Genomic DNA, 20588 nt, shown 5'->3' with positions numbered 1-20588 from the left:
CGTTGAGGGACATCTGGGCTGCTTCCAGCTTCTGGCTATTACAAATAAAGCTTCTACAAACATGGTTGAGCAAATATCCTTGTTGTATACTTGAGCATCTTTTGGATATATGCCTAGGAATAGTATAGCTGAATATTTAGGTAGTACTATTTCTACCTGTCTGAGAATGCACCAGATTGATTTCCAAAGTGATTGTATAAGTTGGTACATTCTGACCAGCAATGAAGTAGGGTTCCTCTTTCTCCACATCCTCTCCAGCATGTGTTGTCACTTGAGGTTTTTGTTTGTTTGTTTGTTTGTTTGTTTGTTTTTAGCCATTCTGGTGTGTGTAAGACGAAATCTCAGGGTCGTTTTGATTTGCATTTCCCTGATGACTAAAGATGTTGAGCATTTCTTTAAGTGTTTCTCTGTCATTCGATGTTCCTCTATTGAGAATTCTCCATTTAGCTCTGTACCCAATTTTTAATTGGGTTACTTTATTTGTAGTTGTTTAACTTCTTGAGTTCTTTATATATACTGGATATTAGCCCTCTGTCAGATAGAGGGTTGGTGAACATCCTCTCCCAATCTGTAGGCTGTCGTTTTGTTCTGATGACAGTGTCTTTGGCTTTACAGAAGCTTTTCAGTTTTATGATGTCCCTTTATTGATTGTTGATCTTAGTCCCTGTGCTGTTGGTTTTCTTTTAAGGAAGTTGTCTCCTGTGTCAATGAGTTCAAGACTCTTCCCCATTTTTTCTTCTAACAGGTTTAGTGTGTCCATTTTTATATTCAAGTCTTATCGTCAAGATCCTCTTGGATTTTAGTTTTGTGCAGGGTGATAAGTATCAATCTATTTGCATTTTCTACATGTAGATATCCAGTTAGTCCAGCACCAATTGTTGAAGATGTGATCTTTTTCCATTGTATGGTTTTGGCATCTTTGTCAAAAAACATGTGTCCATAGGTGTGTAGGTTTATTTCTGGGTCTTCTATTTGATTCCATTGATCCACCATTCTGTTTCTATGCCAATACCATGCAGTTTTTATTACTGTTGCTTTATAGTACAGCTTGAGATAAGGGATGGAGATGCCTCCAGAAGATTTTCTATTGTAGAGGATTGTTGTAGTGATTCTGGGTTTCTTGTTATACCATATGAAGTTGAGAATTTTTCTTTCAAGTTCTGTAAAGAATTGTGTTGGTAATTTGATGGGAAATGCATTGAATCTGTAGATTACTTTTGGTATGATGACCATTTTTACTATGTTAATCTTGCCAAACCATGAGCATGGGAGATCCTTCCATCTTCTGATACATTCTTCTATTTCACTCTTCAGAGACTGAAAGTTTTTTTTCTTACAAGTCTTTGACTTGCTTGGTTAGAGTTACACCAAGGTACTTTATGTCCTTTGTGGCTATTGTGAAGGGTGTTGTTTCTCTAATTTCTTTCTCAGCTCTTTTGCCTTTTGTATACAGAAAGGCTACTGATTTTTTTTAGTAGATTTTGTATCCAGCCACTTGGCTGAAAGTGTTAAGCCAACTTTTAAATTCACCTCCCATTTTCTCTATTAGAAAAGCACAAGACCAAATACACTAGAATGCTTAGCTAAAACTCAGCATAGAGAATACATTTGTTTAAAAGTTTTATTTTTTTTTTATTCATTTCAAATTGGAGGAGGTAAAAAGTTAAGTCTTCTGGCTCATATTTCTAGATTGACATTTAGAGATATTAACAGCTTTTAATGTTCTTGATGCTTTTGGTTCCTACCTCTTTAGGAATCGCACATGAAGAGTAAATAGTACCTAAAATGTGCAGGATGACAAGATGGAGCAACCAGTGCTTGTACCACCAGGACCTGACAGCTTCAACTTCTTCACCAGAGAGTCTCTTGCAGCTATTGAAAGACGCATCGCAGAAGAAAAGGCTAAGAATCCCAAGCCAGACAAAAGAGATGATGATGAAAATGGTCCAAAGCCAAACAGTGACTTGGAAGCTGGGAAGAACCTTCCATTTATCTATGGAGACATTCCTCCAGAGATGGTGTCGGAGCCTCTGGAGGACCTGGATCCCTACTATATCAATAAGAAAGTAAGTGCCTTTACCTGGTGCATTTTGCCCACTAACTGCATACATTGGACTGTTATGGAAGCATCACACACTAAATTAGCACAGCCTTAACCATCCTTCTGCTTTAGATTAAGACCACACTTGTGGGTGTTTTATGCATATTCATGAGAAGTAAATAAATTACATTATACCATATGGAGCTGTCCCAAATGCCCCATGACAAAATCTAAATATAAGTATACGTTGTTGTAGGCATCTAATTTAACAAATTAAAAAATTGCCTCTGAAGATTATACGTACTAAGTAATTTTATGTATTTTCTGTACCTTGACAACTCAAAGTCACCCTGAATTACAAAGACTTCAAAATACATTGTGTGACTTTCTCATGGAAGAAAGTTATACAACAGATCTTTCAGTTTTCTTGCCATATTACTAATAATAAATCAAATCACTTCCTGAAGTAATTGTTTTCACATGGAATACAGTTATTCAATGTATTAGGATAGTTTGTTGTTTTGTTGCTTGTTTTTAGGGAAAACTTCTTTTGGCTCACAGTTGACATATGTAAGACTTTTGGGCATTTGCAATCAAACCATATCAGGAAACATATATGGGCTTCATCTTAACCACATTATATCTGAAAAACAAAACAAAACAAAGCAAAAAAAAAAAAACTCTATGTCCAAGCCAGGTACAGATTCACACTGGCTTGAACTTTTGAAAGACACTATCGAGCTGATTATACTTGCCAGGACTTAAAATAGGGGAATGCATAATAAGTTCTACTTTATTCATCAACCTGCTTTCAAAGTTTATATAGCTATGTTTATACTAATCATCAATGCCTTTCTTGGTAATCATAAAAGATGATTACTTATTTAAAGCTTTCATTAGTTTTGGGTTAGTTTTGGTCATATTCATCTCCTCTCCCAACACTTCCTAGATCCAGCCCCATTCCCTATCCATCCAACTTTGTTTTGTTTGTTTGTTTGTTTGTTTGTTTGTTTGTTTCTCTTAAAGACCACTGTATGCTGCTGAAATATTCTTAGTTGTGTAGTCTTTCACTGAAGAATGGCTAATTTATAGGAGCTACACTCTTAGAGAAACTATCTCTCCCTCTCTTGGCCATTAATAATTGCCAATAGCTTCAGTCTCAATGATGGGATTTGGTCTGATTTTCACTTTCACAGGTTTTGTCCATGCTGTCACAAAAAGTGTGAGTTCATATGTGCAGTTGTTCTACAAAGTCTTTCTGTGTCACTTTTCTTGCAGTTTCCCACAACCTATGGCTCTTACACTCTTTCCACAACCACCTCTCTGAGTACCGATAAGAGGCGTATGGTATATATGTTACCTTTAGGGCTGTGAAATCTTATTCTCTGAACCTTGGCCAGTTATAGGTTCCTGTGTGAATCACCATCTACTGAAAATAGGAGCTTTTCTGATAAGGAATGATAAATGTATTACCTATGGGTACAATGATAAGTCATTAGGAGATGGTTTAATACTATGTCAATTTGGCAGAATTATAGGAGTGGGTTCTCCCTTAGGACGTACGGCCTACCTAGCTATAGGTTTTTGTCCCTTTTATGGTGCCAGCTATCAGTTGGATATTGTGGCTTAGCAATTAAATCCAGTCCGAAAGTGGTTGGTCACTCCTGTGATACTTGTGCTGCTACTGCACCAGGAGGCATGTTCTGCAAAGTCAGTAGCTCTCAAAGGTCACAGCTTTGAGTGAGTTTTGGTGAATTTTCTTCTCTGGCGGAATGTATAGTGCTTTAAAGCACTATGAAAACTAGCCAGTGGTGTTGATTTTTAGCTTTTTGAGGAACATTTCACAACAATTTCTATTCTGAATTAACCAGTTTGCACTCGCACCAGCAGTGAATAACACCCATTTCAGCATTTGTCCCTTTCTTTCTTTCTTTCTTTCTTTCTTTCTTTCTTTCTTTCTTTATTTATTTATTTATTTATTTATTTCTGGAGTGATGTAAAACCTCAAAGAAGTTTCAATTTGCATTTCCCGTAGGATGTTGAACATTTTTAAGTGTTTCTAATCAAAGTGTATTTTCTAATCAATGTGTATTTTCAGAACTCTGTTTAGTACCATTTCCTCTTTTTATAATTGGCTTGTTTGTTATCTTTTTTCCCCATTTTTGAGTTCTTTATAGCTTCTGGATACTAGGCCTTTATAGCAGCTAAAGATATTTTTCTCATTTTGGAGTCTGCCTCTTCATTCAAGTGATGATGTCCTTCAGTATAAGTATAGTTTTTTTAAAAAAATATTTGATCTTTCGTTAGAAATGTGTTAAAATTGCTAATAACACAAATAATAATCTGAAGGACAATATATGAATACCTATAGATTCATATAATTAATATACAAATGTGTACATCTTTTGAATTCATTCTTTATGTGAATAAATTATATCAAATACCTAAGCTTTTATTATCCCTGTGATTTCACCAACTGCCCCCAAAAAGCACAGATGATAAAAAGTTGGGTTTTTTTTTACATTTATGTGTTTAGTTAATTTTGACCCAAACCAATATATTTCTGAATTTTCAATGAATGTCTAGAAGAAAAGAACCGTAGTTAATTAAGCAAGTAAAGATTTTCTTGACCATGAACCCTAAAATATTAAAAATTTTTAGGAACAAATTATTGTTAGCCCAGTTCCTGTCAGAAGAAAAGTTGCCAAATATGAGAAAGATGTCCTAGAGTTTCTATTGCTACGATAAAATCAAGACAACTTGAGGGTGGGAAAGATTTATTTCTGTTTACAGTTCAACACTACAGTTCACCATAAAGAAAGTTGGGGCAGAAAAATCAGTGTAGGAACCTAGAATCAGGAACTGAAGCAAAGCAATGGAAGAGTGCTTTCACTGGCTTGCTCAGGCTGATTTTTTAAAGCACCTACGACCACCATCCCAGGTATAGAACCACAACAAAAGGCAATCCCAATCAATCATCAGTCAAGAAAATGGACCACAGGCTTGCCTAGAGGCCTGTGGAAAGAAAGAGCATTTTCCCAATTGATGTTCCCTTTTCCAAAACATCCCCAGCTTCTGTCCAGGTGACAGAACACTAGCAAGCACAAGCGATTATTCATCCTATAACCGTTATTTGAGAAAAGTGAATATGAAGAAATTATGAAGTAAAGATTCAGATGTGTTCTACACAGAAATTGGCTTAGCCCATAGATTGTGTTCATTAATTTATAGTTCATAGAGTAGCACAGAGCTTCAGAGGCTCCAATGGTAAAGGTTAGGAAGCCCTTTCCTCATGTTTTGTTCTCCAAAACATGGAGCCTCCAATTCACAGGCAAAATCCACCATTTAAAAATATGTATTTATATAAAAATATAATCTTCATGTTTTTAATTCATATTTTATTTTATTTTTGTAAAATATAAATAAATATTATTTATTAATAAGAAAAATTATTAAGAGAAGGCCCTATAAAAGTATAAGTAGGAAATCCAGTATTCCTGGCCTTACATTGTGCCCTTATTTTTAAATCTATGAATGAATAGTTTGAGAAAGACCAAACTGAAGCATGTTGAACAGCATAGTAACCTCTCACGTGGTAACTAGACTGTCTTAGCATTATAGTGCTATACAGAGACCCCACGATCATGGCAACTCTCATAAAAGAAAGCAGTTATTTGGAGATAGCTTACGTTCAGAGGCTTAGTCCATTATAATCATGGCAGCAAGCATGACAGCACAAAGCAAACATAATGCTGGTGAAGGAGCTTAGAGTTCTACACTCAGATACACAGGCAGCAAGTAAAAAGAATCGCTGGGCCTTGGCTTGGGTTTTGGAAAACTCAAAACCCACCACCCCCAGTGACTCACTTGCTCCAACAAGGCCATACCCACTTCAAGCCACACTTTCCAATCCTTCTTAAATAGTGCCATTCCCCTGATGACTAAGCATTCAATTATTTGGGCCTATGGGAGCCATTTTTATTCAAACCACCACACAGACTATCAAGTCCATTTTTTTTTTTTCTTTTAAGTTAAAGAGCGTTCAGATTACCAGGCCTAGCTGCACACACCTTTAATCCCAGCACTTGGGAATCAGAGGCAGAAAAATCTCTGCAAATTCAAGGTCACTCTGGTCTACATAGCAAGTTCCAGGTGATCCAAAGCTACATTAGTGAGACCTGTCTAAACTTTAAAAAATAATAAATTAAATTTAAAAAAGAATGAAAAAGAAGCCCAAAAAATCAATCACCCAATCAACAAATAAATAAAATAAAAACAATATGTTTTCAAAGACAAAGAGCTTTCAGATTGATAAAAGATTCTGTCTTGAAGGGAGTTTCAGCCCACAAATGGTCCATGATTGGTTAATGTTAAAATTAAAAAAAAAAATGACATAAAAGAAAATGATAAACAAAATCACACAAGCCTGTGACAAATACTTAAAGCTCTTACTAGGAGCTCAGGGTGCAAGACCAACTCTGACGGAAAGATTTGGCAGGCAGATCAGCTTTGCCTTTGACATCAGCTGTCCTTATCTTCAAATACACACTGTGTGAAGGAGGAAAAACATTATGCCGTTTTGGAACAAATCACATTGTGCAAGCAGAACAGCCTGATAAGTATTGTTATCAGGGAGGGTTTTTTTTTTTTTTTTCCCAAGGAAAGACATGTCCTTCACTTTCACATGATACTGCCACCAAGCAAATCTTTAAATGTGAGCCACTGTCCAGAAGTGCTAAGTCCTGTAAAACAGACATGCTATGTCTTTCATTTGTTCAGTTTTTGAGACAGCAATTCCCTATGTAGCCCAGGCTGGCCTTGAACTCAGAGTTCTCCTGCTTGCTGGCACTGGGAATATAAGAATGTATCAGCATGTCCAGCACAGAGTACATTAAAGCACAGGACAAGCCACATTCACATTTCCTTCAGTCACAGTCCTGTGTTTTAAAATCTTCTGTAGGTTGTCTGTGTTTATTGTTTAACTGGTCTTATATTTTCTTCCATATATTATTTTATTATTGTGCAGTATTCACAAATATCAAGTTTCCTCTGATGTATGTTGAAGTTGATTAGTAAACTCTCAATCTTTTAAAATAATATTTCTTCTAACATTTGGTCATTAGTTTTATTTAGTGATTAGTATCTGTCAACATCAGAGTGGTCTTCATTAATGCAATAATGTACATTTACATGCACACACATATACACATAGAGAGAGAGAGAGAGAGACAGAGAGAGAGAGAGAGAATGGAAGCCAAGGGGGGAAGAGGAAGGAGGGGAGAAATGAATTAATTAGAACATCCAAAGGGTCCCACTGACCAATTATCATTAATGGTGAGATTTTTCCGTGACTGAAGATACGGTGAGTATGGATTTGGTTTGGAGAGTGAGTTTGAAAAGCATCAATGGATACCCTTAGATTGTACTTAGACATAGTTAATAAGTCATTTTTATATAAAACATCATGTTTCTTTCTTAGTAAAAGTAGAATGATTTTTAAAAGCCGACTCTCTAAGACCCTTCAACCTGCTGTAATGTTACATTCAATATTTAGAATTATGAGGATGAGAAATGTATTGGCATACACATATGAAGACCAGAGAGTCCAAAATTGAGGAACAAGTTGAACCGTCATGTGGTGGAAAGCTGTTCAGAAAGTGAGAGCAAGAAGGGCCTGGTCTTTTACAGGAAAGGCACCAATTTATTCTTGAAGAGGAAGCTCTCATTGACCAGCAACCTTTTAAATGTCCCACTTGGTAATACTGCATAATTAAATTTATGAGTTTTGGGAAGGACAAGCATTGAACTATAACATTGCCCATGAAAATGGTTACAGGATGGCCATGCTATGTCTCAAGAGAAAGCACACTTATATACTATGTGCAGAACCTTGTGTGAATGCACTCTAGTGTGCCAAAGCTCTTTGTGTTCTTTTTATAAAGACAATCAATGTCACTGGGCTTATGAAAATGTCACTGCCGATGGTGTATATTATCATGACATATGCCAACATATTTTTATCCTCTTCGCCCCAGTTTTTGATCCGCAGATTACATAATAATCAAATGTTCTACTAAAATTATTGAGGTGATTAGTGGTAACACGTTAGTAATTGAAGAAAAGGGAACAACCACGGTGCTGGCATCCCTAGCGCGTGGGAGCGCTAGGAGTCTTAAGTCCTCTGGGTGCTTTAAGCAGGAAACACTTCAAAGAATGAAGAAAAGGCCGAACAATGCTATTGAAACACCGTCACAGTGTTTCTATCTCACACTGGCTGTCATGGCGGGACCTTTAAAATGTAATCCCAAGATGAATACTTGTTTGTTTACTTTGTCTGAGTCACAAGGACATTTCATCTTGTGAGTACAGTTTTTTCTTAAGAGATTTTTTTTCCTCAGTTTCATAACTTGAGTCGCTACTGTACCATTTGGCTATACATTCAACTTCCCACTCTTTGTTCAGAAAATGTCTCCCCTCTTATGTTTTTAAAATTACAGATGACTCACTAGTGTCATGGAAAGAAATATCCTTTTGACAATGTGGCATTTTACTAGAAATAGAAAGATATTTCAGATCTGTAGTGAAAATAGAATCTTGTTATACTTTGCAATGTAGAAATGTATTCATTTAAGCACTGTACTGTGTCCTTGAATGTCTCCTAACAATTAAAAAAAAAAAAACCCTTCTCTCTACCAACAGTCCTAAAATGATGCATGCCATCTCCCTCCTGGGGCTGTAGAAGAAGGTTCACATAAAAGGCTTCAAATTTATGCCTGTTCCATTGCAAGAGTGACTATGATTGAGTATGATTGAGGTAGCAAGCTTTCTGTTTTCAAGTAAGGTGAGAAAGGTTTTTTTGATGTTGTTGTTGTTGTTGTTTTTTTTTCAGGAAGATCAGAAATATAGATGATGTGTAATAGCTGTGAATTGCTGTCTCCACAATCTCTGACTTAAAATTTATCTTCCTAGAGTACCAGCGTCTCCAGAATAGCTGACACCTGGACCCTCCCTCACCTCCAACCTACTGCAATGGCCTCTTGATTCTTTCTCATATTCTCTCATTTTTTCTTTGTTATTCCTTACTGTTTGTCAGCTCGCAGTCTCGGCCTTCAAAAATGTTCCAGGGCAAATTAAATTACCTTTTACATTTAGTTGATGCCAGTCATATTAGTTAAGAGACCCTTAGGAAAAAAGTAACCAAAACACAGCTGAAGCTTTTTTGAAAGGGAAACAAAAAGAAAAAAAAGGCAAACTTATAGACCAAATCTGGTTTGAATAACAAGAGACACAGCCTCTAAACATTCCAAAATTGACACCATCAGGACAGCCCTTCCGTGGTTTGGGTTCTGCTTTTCTCCAGGCTGGCTTTACGTGTAGGCGGGCTCACCCACAGGGTGGCAAAAATAGCCATCAGTCACACTAAGGTAACTTCTACAACAGAGTTACCTCAAGAAAAGGTGCGTATATTTCCCGAACTCTGTCAAAAGCTCTAGAATTGCTTCCAATTAGTTTTCATGGTCTGTCAGGTGAACAAGAGGATGTGATAGTCTGCTGGACCAGGTAAGTGTCCCATGCTGATTCTTTTCCTAATGGATGAGACACATCTATTCACACCACACAAACCGGCAGTGGGGCAGAGATTTCCTCCATAATGAAGAGGCAGAAATTTCTGGAGAAGTCATTGTAGATAGGTAAAATGAACAGTTACTACCTCCCTTATATTTTATGATTCCGCACGTTTAAATTCCTCTTGGCACCCTACAGGTCCTTTTCAAGATAGCTTTGATCGCTATTTAAAAATAATAAAACTGATGTTAAATAGCTTTCCCAAGATTGCAAAACTAATAAGTAAACTGGAAGAATTTCCCCAAACCCCTCCTTTTTTAAAACACAGCTTTCATGCTCAGTATGAACATCCAAGGTAATTCAGCTACACTTTCCGCTGGATCCTTAGCATAGAAACCGAACCTAAAACTCACATAACGTGCTTCTGTAAGGAAATTACATCTAAATTTAGATGTGAAGGCAAGCTGCAGTGAAAAGGAAACCCTAAAAGAAGAGACCAGTACAACTGGGCTGTCCTACGAGGAGGAGCTTAGCTAACGTGGTAACGCAGTACTACAGCTCTGCTGTCGTATGATGCGTCTCCAGTGATCTAAAAGGATCATTGAAAAGACGGTGAAGAATATCCAATTTAGTTTCAAGGCAAATAACTCCAGAGGGTTCTCTCCGTAAGTCCTGCTCTCTCTTCCCACCTGAGAAACCACACAAGTAACTTAACAGAATCTTTCCTGTGTTCATAATCAAAACAAAAATAATTATAAAACCTTGATACCCATAATTTTTTTGTTATACGCACACGTTGATTAACTTTTGAATTATTTTTGAGATTTTATAAATTCGGCATGCTCTTAGGTACCCATTCCCCTTTTCCAGTCTCTAATCATTTCAGCTTGTAATCCATGGGGTAAAAACCTCAACCGTAACTGAGGTTTTGTTAGATATATTTGGTGAGGTAAGGTGAGTGGGCCGCAAACAAGCAAATGCTTGACGAAAGCTGCGAGAACTTCTTATTCCCCCGTGAGCCAAGCAAGGAGGAAAATCTTTGCTTGAAGCCCCAGGATGTACAAGGGGAAAGAGGAAGTGAAACCATTTAAAGATTCTCAGAGACAGAAAAAGACCCATGGACTGGAGCAGAATGAGAAATGCTTGTGGAGATGGAGACTGATAGGAAGCTCTTGCCATCTGAAACACCCCAAATTTTGAAGCATCTTTGTTGTTGCTACACGGCTGTCATTCTGTCCCCCAACACTGCAGAGCCTCAGGGAGCCTTCTCTGCTCCCTGACAGACCTAAGATAGAGTTTCCCAGTCTGACCACTAGAGTGCCTGAGCTCTGTTACTATTTCCAGCACATATCCACGTCTACGTGGTGATACAGTTCCGACTACCATTAATTCATAATTATATTTCATTAGAAATTACACAAGGATAGAATAACTCCGTGGAGGAGCGCTTACTTAGCACTTGTTGGTCGCTGGCTTTGATCCCAGCACCTGGGGAGAAAAATTGCGTCAAGTTTGAAATTTGAAAACAAAAATAAAACAAAATAAACATTTGTTTACTCCCTTCTGTGAAAAATGCATCCAAATTCTAAAGAAATTGACTGCCAGATATAGTTTTAGAACACAGATGATGTGGAAATTGAAAATTTCCTGTGATTTAAACTTCCAGGCAAAGAATAAATTCAGTCTGCTTATAACACATATAACTTTTTTTTTCTTAAACAGGGTCTTACACCATCACCCAGTGTTTCCTCAAACTCACAACAATCCTCCTGCCTCAGCTCCTGAGTGCTAGCAATGCAGGCATGAGCCTCCATGTCCGGATGTGCTACTTTTTAAATATTTCTTGTCGTCAGGCTCACTTTCATATGTTATCTCTGGCCTCTGTCTGCAGCTTAACTTTTAGAGAAGGTAAACGGAATTCATTTGGAGTCATTTCTGATACGTGACGGTTTTCTGCTAATGTCTAGATAAAAGGCAAAATCAGAACTTAAGTTTTAACTGTGGGCTTGAGGAAAATGGACTCTAGGTTACACCAATGGCTATATATTCAGAAAACAAAAGTAAAAATACACCACTTACCAAATCTGTTTCATCCTTGAAAGTAACCATAGGAACAAGTCACTCTCCATATTCAGATGCGAGAGAGCTTACTAGATTATCATAAGTAAAAAGGTCCAATTTATATATTCTATATAATCTTCGAAAACTAGGGAAATAATAGTGATTAATAACTAAACAATAAAAGTTACATCATCCTGACATTGCAGAATTATCTTGATGATTTTTTTAAAAATATATAAAATAATATATATCCAGAATATATCCAATTCTGATGTCACAAATTAAAATCACAGCTTATGATTTAGCCACATATATTTCCATTTCTCGTGAAGTTATTTAGTCATAGGAAAGTAAGATCCAGAATATCATAGGTACAAAGAACAGAGCCAGCATTTAAATTATATATCCAATTACAGAGCCTGTCCTCTTAACTTGAGACAAATCTGCTGTACCTTTTCCCAGTGTTGTTTTCTGAATCATTAAGTTGTTAATTACCAGTGATACTTATCAGTCTTCCAGCAATACACTGTTTTCTTTAATACAAGAAATTATGTTTGCCTGGCAAAGGTTGCTGAAGAGAACACTGGGTCCAGTCAATAAGTGGTTGAGGTCAGGTCAAATCTGCTCAGCACAGAAGAAATCAGCCAGAGTGGCTCTGAGCACCTAAAATACAGTTAACATCAGGTCTAGAAGACTGGAGACAGTGTGAAAAATTCACATGAAGTAGCTCAGTGGTTTTTATATCATTTTATCTCTAAATGTCAGTATTTCAGTTATGTTGGGTTAAAGAAAATGTCACTAAGATGCATTTCAACTCTTCTTTTGCTTTTCACGTGGAACCTGGACAATCTGAAATCCCTGGTTAGAGTTCAGGTTTCTATTTTACATTGTATTTGTATTGCTTAGTGCTAGGCTATCCATACCTCCATCCAGTAATCTCCTAGATTTATCTGTGCTGCTGTCCAAAGCTGAGTATTCCTTTATCTATACAAAACTAAATGCCAGGATGTAGTTATGTAGTTATGTGTGTTTTATTTTCAGAATGTGAAAGCTGAACAGTCAGCTTTCGCACCTAAATTATGTCCATGTTGCTTTTTACAAGTCTGGTATATACATGCTACTTACTTTTATGTCATATAAGTATTACAAAAATATTATTTAACTTTAGTGACTAGCCATAAAAATATGTATGACAGGTCAGAAAATTCCTAAGGCAGGTGGGAACGCTTCATTCCCATAAATACAGCTATAAACCAGGTTTTAGTATATGTGCTGCCGAAGCAAGCACTATAAACCAGTTTTTACATATCAAGTTTAGATCTGAATTTACCCATAGTGCCTTGTTTAAAAACTTCTTCTGAGGAAGAAAATTATTCTGGTATTAAAATGTTTTCAGAAAGTGCTTACAATTCTTTTCAGTTGCGGTGATGAGATTAAAGCTTTTGTTGATGTTGTTATAGTGAATGAATAAAAGAATAAGATTAAGGAATATTCTTAGATGTAGCTAGATTCTACTAAAAGACACACCCTTGGTCCTTGACTCTGGACCACTCATGTGAGCACTCATGAGCTGTGGGTGGGAATCATCATGTCAGACTATATGCTACTGTTTTTATTTTCTCCTCTACCAATGAGTTTGGAGTTTTCTTTGGGGTTAAAAAACACTTAGTGCAGTCAAAATTATGTTGAGAAGCTATATTGACCTTAAAGTAGATTTAAAAGGTGGTGAAAGGTTAATACTCTATGGTCACCTAACACATTCTTATAAAAGATGATATGCATTTGAACGCTGTGTAAGTCTTTGTTGACTTAAAGTTTATAGTATTTGTTTATTCAGCTAACAGTGCACAGATACCTTCACGAGGTTGGGATTTTTTTCCCTTTCAGGGCACATTTGTATGTATAAATAGACAAGGCAACTGTGCAGATGGTTGGTAGCTTTGGAGTTAATCTTTCCTTGTAACTCAACGTGGACCTCTTCAGATTCATTTCCCCTGTGCTGCGCCTTCAATACAGTGATTTAGAGAAACATTCTTCTGAGTGTCTTTGCTGTTGCAAAGTGACTTCTCAACTATGTAAAAACTATGAGGAGGGCAGATACAGACATGCAAAGGAACAATCAGCAGAACAGTTGCAAAAGGTAAACCTAAGTTCTAAATCAGGTTTACTGACCTCATCATGATTACAGTCCTACATACGATGGGGTGCTGTTCCAGTCTGAATACTCTCTTTATTGCAAAGCTACCCATAGGCACTTCGGAGTGATATATACGAAGCTTGTGCTTGAGCATATATGTTTCAGTCTGAGAAGAGAACATCCATACCAGGGGAAATAAACAATGAAAATGGTTCTGCAGTTGGTGGTATTATTATTGACAATCCTTGGCAGTGATGGGAGGAAATCTTATGAAAAATTAAAGCCCAAAAAGCATGCTAGGCACTCAAACCTCACTTGTCTCATGTTTCAACTCAGCTACATGGATTCACACATCCCACATGACATTCTTTATGAAATAAGTTACGAATTATTTTCATTTAACTAATAAATGTATTGAATATATCCTAAAAAAATTTAAAAGTTTTGAAAAGTTCAGAATTATGTCCAGGGTGTTAATTCATCCAATAGACTTTCAAACTTTCAATTACTCTTTATGATTGGGGGTGATTTTGTTAAAGCCACTTCTCTGAGTTCCAGTGCCTAGAATTCCTTCCTGGTTCTTTCTTGCTAGGCTAAGTGTCTGAGATCATGTTAGGGCAGAGTTTCTGATCTTCCTCACCCATCCACGGGCCCCTTTGACTTTTTTGTTTTGTTTTGTTTGTTTGCTTTTTATTTCTTCCACTTCCCTCTTTTATATCGTTTGTCAAGTGTTTCTGTCTTAATGACTTTTATATTGCCATGACAAAACACCATGACTAAGGCAAACTTATTTAACAACAGAAAAAGAAGGCATTTTATTTGAAGGCTCACGTGAGTCCACGACCATCATGGAGGAGAGCATGGCAAGAGGCAGGTAGGCATGGTGCTAGAGAAGCAACTAAGAGCTTGTGTAGGATCCACAGACAAGAGACATGGGGAGAAGGAAAGAAAGAGAAACAGAGACAAAGAGAGACAGAGAGAGAGAGAGAGAGGAAGAGAGAGAGAGAGAGCTTGCAGATGGGACTGGTATGGACTTTTAAAAGCCTCAAAGCTCACATGTATTGACATATATCCTTCAAAAAGGGCCACACCTCCTAATCCTTCCCAAACAGTTCTGCCAGCTGAGGCCCAAATATTTAAATACATAAGCCTATAGGAGCTGTTTGATGAGATTCAAACCACCATGGTTTCCTTGGTTCATCAGTTAAATAGAAGGTGACCAAGAAAACTGTATCATGGCAGTTCTTGACTGTAGCCAGTCTCTTTTGGATGAGCCTGGGAATCATACTACCTACTGAGTCTTGTTGATCCTAGAAAGGCTTCTTGTCCTTCAGCCTGTAACAGAGGCCACAGAAGGCCTGAAATTCCTTCCTCATCACTATCACCATGTTCATTTTGAAATCGGCTAATAATATTAGGTGAAATAGATTCTTAGTTGAAGAGTATATGCTCTTACTAGTTATATTTTTACTACTGTCCCTATTTTAGTCTCCAGTATTGGTATCACATTTTTCTGAACTGTATTTCTGGAAAAGGAGGTTGAGGCAAATGGTTTGAAAGATAATGACAATCAACCATAAGCTTTGCCCTTTCTATTTCCTTGAATGCTCATATTCCTTAAGGCAAAGGTATTTCCCTTGCTCAAGTCCATTCATGTTTTATGGTGATTTCACAAGGTCATTTAGGAACAGAATTATTGAATGAATCACAGGGAATGAAGGGGGCTCTGTACTGTCCACACATGATTGCCGCTGGAGTAAGCAGCTGTGAAGCACATTCTTCCCATAAAGACTTCTTAGGATCATCTAGACTCATCCTTTTAGAGATGATTCTGAATGTGGCCAAAGGTCAGGCTTAGAGCAGTGCTTTCCCCACCCTGTTGATGAGGTAGGTCTCTGTTCCTTTGTTTATCTATGAAATGCAGTGATATTAGTTGCCAAAAAATTGAAATAAAGTGGGACAGCACAACATACAGTCTCCTGTTCTATTTTGTTAATGTACTCAAAAAACAGAAAATTGCCTTACAAGTTTTTAAACACAGGTTTTACCCTCAGGAGTTGAAGTGTTTGTGTGTGTGTGTGTGTGTGTGTGTGTGTGTGTGTGTGTGTGTGTGTCACAGCCCAGAAAAGACTAAAAGACCTGAACTGGTTAAGGGATATTTTCATAGCATATTTAGGACATTTCTCCTTAAATGATAGATACAACATGTTATTTTCAAGCAGCAACTCTGTGTTAGAGGATTGCTCCACTTGAAAATCCTGATGTATAGGTGAAAAATGAAATCAAGAATTTGTTAGTGACCTGAAATTTAAATGTGGAGAAAAAATATGATGGAAAATTCTTAGTAGAAAATAAACAGCATGTTGTAGAGCATGCCAAGCTTAGTGGGGTCCATACAGATACACATTGAAAGGCTAAAATTTAGGTTTTAGGTTTTATTTATCTTAACATCCTGATGGCAGCTTTCCCTCCTCCCCTGTCAGTTGCCCCAACACATCCCTCCCTCTCATTTTCCCTCTCCTTCTCTGCATGGGTACTAGCAGGTCTTGTTGCATTAATTTGCAGGAGACCTAGGACCAGTCCATGAATGTTCTTTGGTTTGTGGTTCAGTCTCTGTGACATACACGGCCCCCATGGGCCTGGGTTAGTTGACTCTGTAGGTCAGCTTGTGGAGTCCTTGACCCCTCTGGCTCCCTCAGTCATTCCCCCAACTCTTCCATGGGACTCCCTGAGGTCTAATGTTTGGCTGTGGGTCTCTGCATCTGTTTCCATCAGCTGCTGGGTGAAGCCTCTCAGAGGACAGTTATGCTGGGTTCCTGTCTACAAGCATAGCAGAGTATCATTAATAATCTCGGAGATTAATTAGTTCTCTCCCCTGAAATGGGTCTCAAGTAGGGCCAGTCTTTAGTTAGTCATTCCTTCATCTTATGGAAAGCAAACTACAAATACAATGCAATTCCCATCAAAATGTTGACACAATTCTTTACAGACCTTAAAAGAACAATTCTTGACTTCAGATGGAAAAAAAAAAAGGCACAGAATAACTTTTAAAAAGTTTTAAGGAATTGACTCATGAACATTTTAAAAACTGTGCTGGGGACATCATTCAGTAGTGCATCACTTGTATAAGACTCTGAGTTACAGATTCAACACACACACACACACACACACACAAGCGCGCGCGCGAGCGCGCGCGCACCCTGAGCTGAAAATACAGCCTTATGCTGAAGCACTTGCTTAGCACGCAGGAAGCTTTAATTCTATCCCCCATACCTAGAAATTTAATAATAATAATAAATAAATAAAAACCTTAGAATTCTCTCTCTTTGCTATGTTATTCACAAGGATTCCAGAGTCTTCCGCCCACCTAGGGAGGAAGTCTATCAGTAAAGGCCTTAGAAGGACCGTGTCAGAACATGCCACACTGCCTCGTTGCGTGATGAATCTTTTCTCCCCTCTGCACACCGATCTGTCTCTTGTCGTGAGTCTAACTTCTGGGACGGACTCTCTTCACGTTTATGGATCCGGAGTTCTCCGGGGACTTTGAGCTTTTCCTCCAGGCAGGTGGGAGTCAACTGGGATTAGAATTCAATGTGTCAGCTACCTCAGATATTCCTGCACAGAATTTAGCACTCCTGGCCAACAGGATCCTCTCCCGGGAGCCCTGCCTCCAGAAATCAATGACTGGACGTTGTCCATCTAACCCGAGTGGGTTCGACGGCAGCTGTTTTTTCGTTTTCTATTACCAGTGGAGTGATAATGTTTATTTTATAAGCACGGAGAGTGAAGGGATATTTATTTTTAAAACATCCAGTTCTGTTGAGTGATTTTGCATTCTACAGGATTAAGTTTCCTGACATTAAACCTAGGCAAACAAATCATTATGGAAAGGAATTCTTAGGAATGTTAGAATGAAAATGAAATGTGCCCCCATGTCAAATTTTGGCTTAACTAATGCACTAAAAATCCTAAGAAAAGGACGTTCTCCTGGCTGGTGTACAGAATCAGGTAAGTGTGTGGTGGAAGGTAAGAATCACTGTAGGTTTCTTCTGTTGGACATAAATGATCCAGAGAGAGCTGGTGTTCGTCACGCACATCAAATGTGATTGTCCTGGTTGTACAAGTTGAAATTATTCGCAGAAAAAACAGAAAGATGGATTTATACTGATGTGTCTATTCCTATCTTGCAGACCTTTATAGTATTGAATAAAGGGAAGGCCATCTTCCGGTTCAGTGCCACCTCCGCCCTGTACATTTTAACTCCCTTCAACCCTCTTAGGAAAATAGCTATAAAGATTTTGGTACACTCATATCCTTTTGCAAGCGATTAATGGTAACTGTCTGTATAAATTGTGTCTTATACTTATATGTGTAATTAAGCTGAAATATACACACACTTTATAGCTTTCATCTAGAATCTTTCATTAGTCATACAAATCTCTTTTTCTATTTCGTAGTGCTGAGAATTGAACCCAGAACCTCAGAGATGTCAGGCAATCACTCTACCACTCAGGCACACCTCCAGCCCTGAACCCTCTTCTTCACTTCAGGATCCCAGCCAGGAAACACTGCCAGCCACAGTAGCTGGGTCTTTCCATCTGCATTAACAAAGCAGTCAAAATAATTCCCAACAGGCATGTAATGAGGCCTGTCTTCAAGGTGATTCTAGGCTCTGTCAGGTGGACAATTAATACCAGCAACCCTGTATGTATGTGTTTTATGCAAAATAACCATATTTCTTGTTATTATCTTTGTACAGAGTTGCATAGGAGTGTCAGTGAAATTATATAACAATAAAAAAATCTACTTTCAAAGTAAAATACAGGGTAGTCACAGATTCAATATAAACCATTTTAATGGACCTTAGAATGATCTTAAAAGCATATAAAAAATCACAAGAGATTTCAGGTTTAGCTAATTTTTCAACATTTCTGATTGTTTTTATGAAGTGCAGTAATATTGGCTAAATATCATATTTAAGCCACTGAATATGACTCCATAATACTAACTGTTTAGTACAGACTCATGATGTTATGACAAGTTGAAACTGTTTTAAAAGGTAAAAGGAGGCTTGGCTCTGTGGTTCCCACCGAGTTCGGGGGAGTTCAATGGTTTCTGCAACTGAGTTCTGATGTGGATATTGATTAGTGAAAAACTTTACTTATGACGGTTTCTCTTGGTGGCCTTCGTCATGATTAACATAAAAATACTATTACAAGTATCAAAAGTCATTTAAAAAAACACCCTAAATTCTAAAATCTACAGAGTTGAGCAAGGACAAGGCCCTGGGTTTGATTTGCTTCCCACTACCACAAAAATAATAACTAAATAAGAAGCTTAAATAAAAAGCCAGGACTACACCAACAAAAGGAGATACAAAACAAAACAAACAAAACCAAAAAACAAGAAAAGTAAAATAGCAACAAAAGTTAAAAACAATAAAAACAACAAAAGTAAAAATAATTCTCTTTTGGAGTTCAGTTGATTACAAATAATATTTTAATACTGTTAATAGGCTATTATTGAAAACAAAAGATTTAACATATATAAAAAATTCTATGTTCACTGTTTTAACATTTAAAAACTTTTATCTTAGTTTGTATTTCTAGTGCCATCATGTGGTCATTTGATGAAAACTTTCTTTACACCTAATGGAAATGTTCTGTGCATTCCATCAACTTCAGTAGAAAGAGTACCTGATCTTATGGCAGAAAACATGGGTTTTTAGGTTCTCGGGCCAAATGTCCATTTTTTTACAGGGTTTAGCTATTATTTCTGGGATTTCTAACATATTTTCTTAAAACACACCTTCTGCAGGACCCAGATTCTGATACACAGAAACTGTGGACTGAGAATTTATTTATGATGAGGACTTTACACAATTTCAATATAACAACATGCAAAATAACCATGAACTATGAAGGTGGGAAATAGCACTTTTAAAGTTTGGTCTTTTTTGCAATTATTATCTTAATTATATGGTCAAACTTACTATCAACAGCAAAAATAAAAATAAATAAAAATTTATTCTTCTGACTTAATACAAGAGGAAATACAGATCATCAATGCATTATTTTTGACAAAATAATAAGGAATCTAACCATAAGGAATCAACTGAACAGATAAAATTGTGTCTTTATTTTCAAGACCACTAGCTTGTATTTCTTGAAAATACCATGGTCATAAAGCACACCCCCCAAAAAAAGTAAGGAATTGCCTTAAGTTCAATAAGTTTAGAGAAATATGATGAACAATTTTACTAAAACATCATTTATCAGATGTAAAACTGAAGATTAAAACAGCTAGAGAACATATGAGCTCAGTTGGGTGAGTCTGAATGTTACAGATGAATTATTTTATCTAATATCTGTATTAATATTGTAACATTTTAAGGCCACTTTCAGAGCTAAAACTTCATTACATTTTCTTCATTCGACCTACCACTCAGTGCATATACACTTTCCCAAAGGCATTGCTTCCAGGCCTTTTCCATGCATTAGCTTCTTTACAAACAAAAAGTCTGTCCACGACTAGCATCCGTGTTTTAATGTAGGTGGAGCCATAGGGAGATGAATGCACACAGAAGATAAGTGACTGTCCCAAGAGCACATTGCTGTGTGGAATTTCTATTACTCTCAAGTGTTGACGAGGCTTGATCTTCAAGGGTGTCCCATTCTCATCCAATCAAATGCTGTGAGCTTGCATAAACTCATTCAAAACACTGCAACCCAGAACTTGGCACCATATTCTGCCTTGACCATAAGGTATATTTGCTCATAAATT

General features: G+C 37.2%; 1 protein-coding gene across 2 annotated transcripts in view; it reads left to right on the top strand.

The window, feature by feature from the left end:
- The window catches only part of LOC110541015 (sodium channel protein type 1 subunit alpha), a 127641-nt gene that overhangs the window by 50387 nt on the left and 56666 nt on the right, over positions 1–20588 (top strand). For both annotated transcript variants that reach the window (XM_060390321.1, XM_060390319.1), the window contains exons 2-3: positions 1754–2066; positions 17996–18114. In XM_060390321.1, the coding sequence (XP_060246304.1) occupies positions 1803–2066; positions 17996–18114 (383 nt within the window). In that variant the 5' untranslated portion in view covers positions 1754–1802. The remainder of the gene's footprint in view (positions 1–1753; positions 2067–17995; positions 18115–20588) is intronic.

Source organism: Meriones unguiculatus, chromosome 8 (assembly GCF_030254825.1).
Source record: "Meriones unguiculatus strain TT.TT164.6M chromosome 8, Bangor_MerUng_6.1, whole genome shotgun sequence".
Lineage (NCBI taxonomy): Eukaryota > Metazoa > Chordata > Mammalia > Rodentia > Muridae > Meriones > Meriones unguiculatus.
Note: the sequence above shows the minus strand (reverse complement) of the source record. Positions and strands in the feature narration are given on the sequence as shown.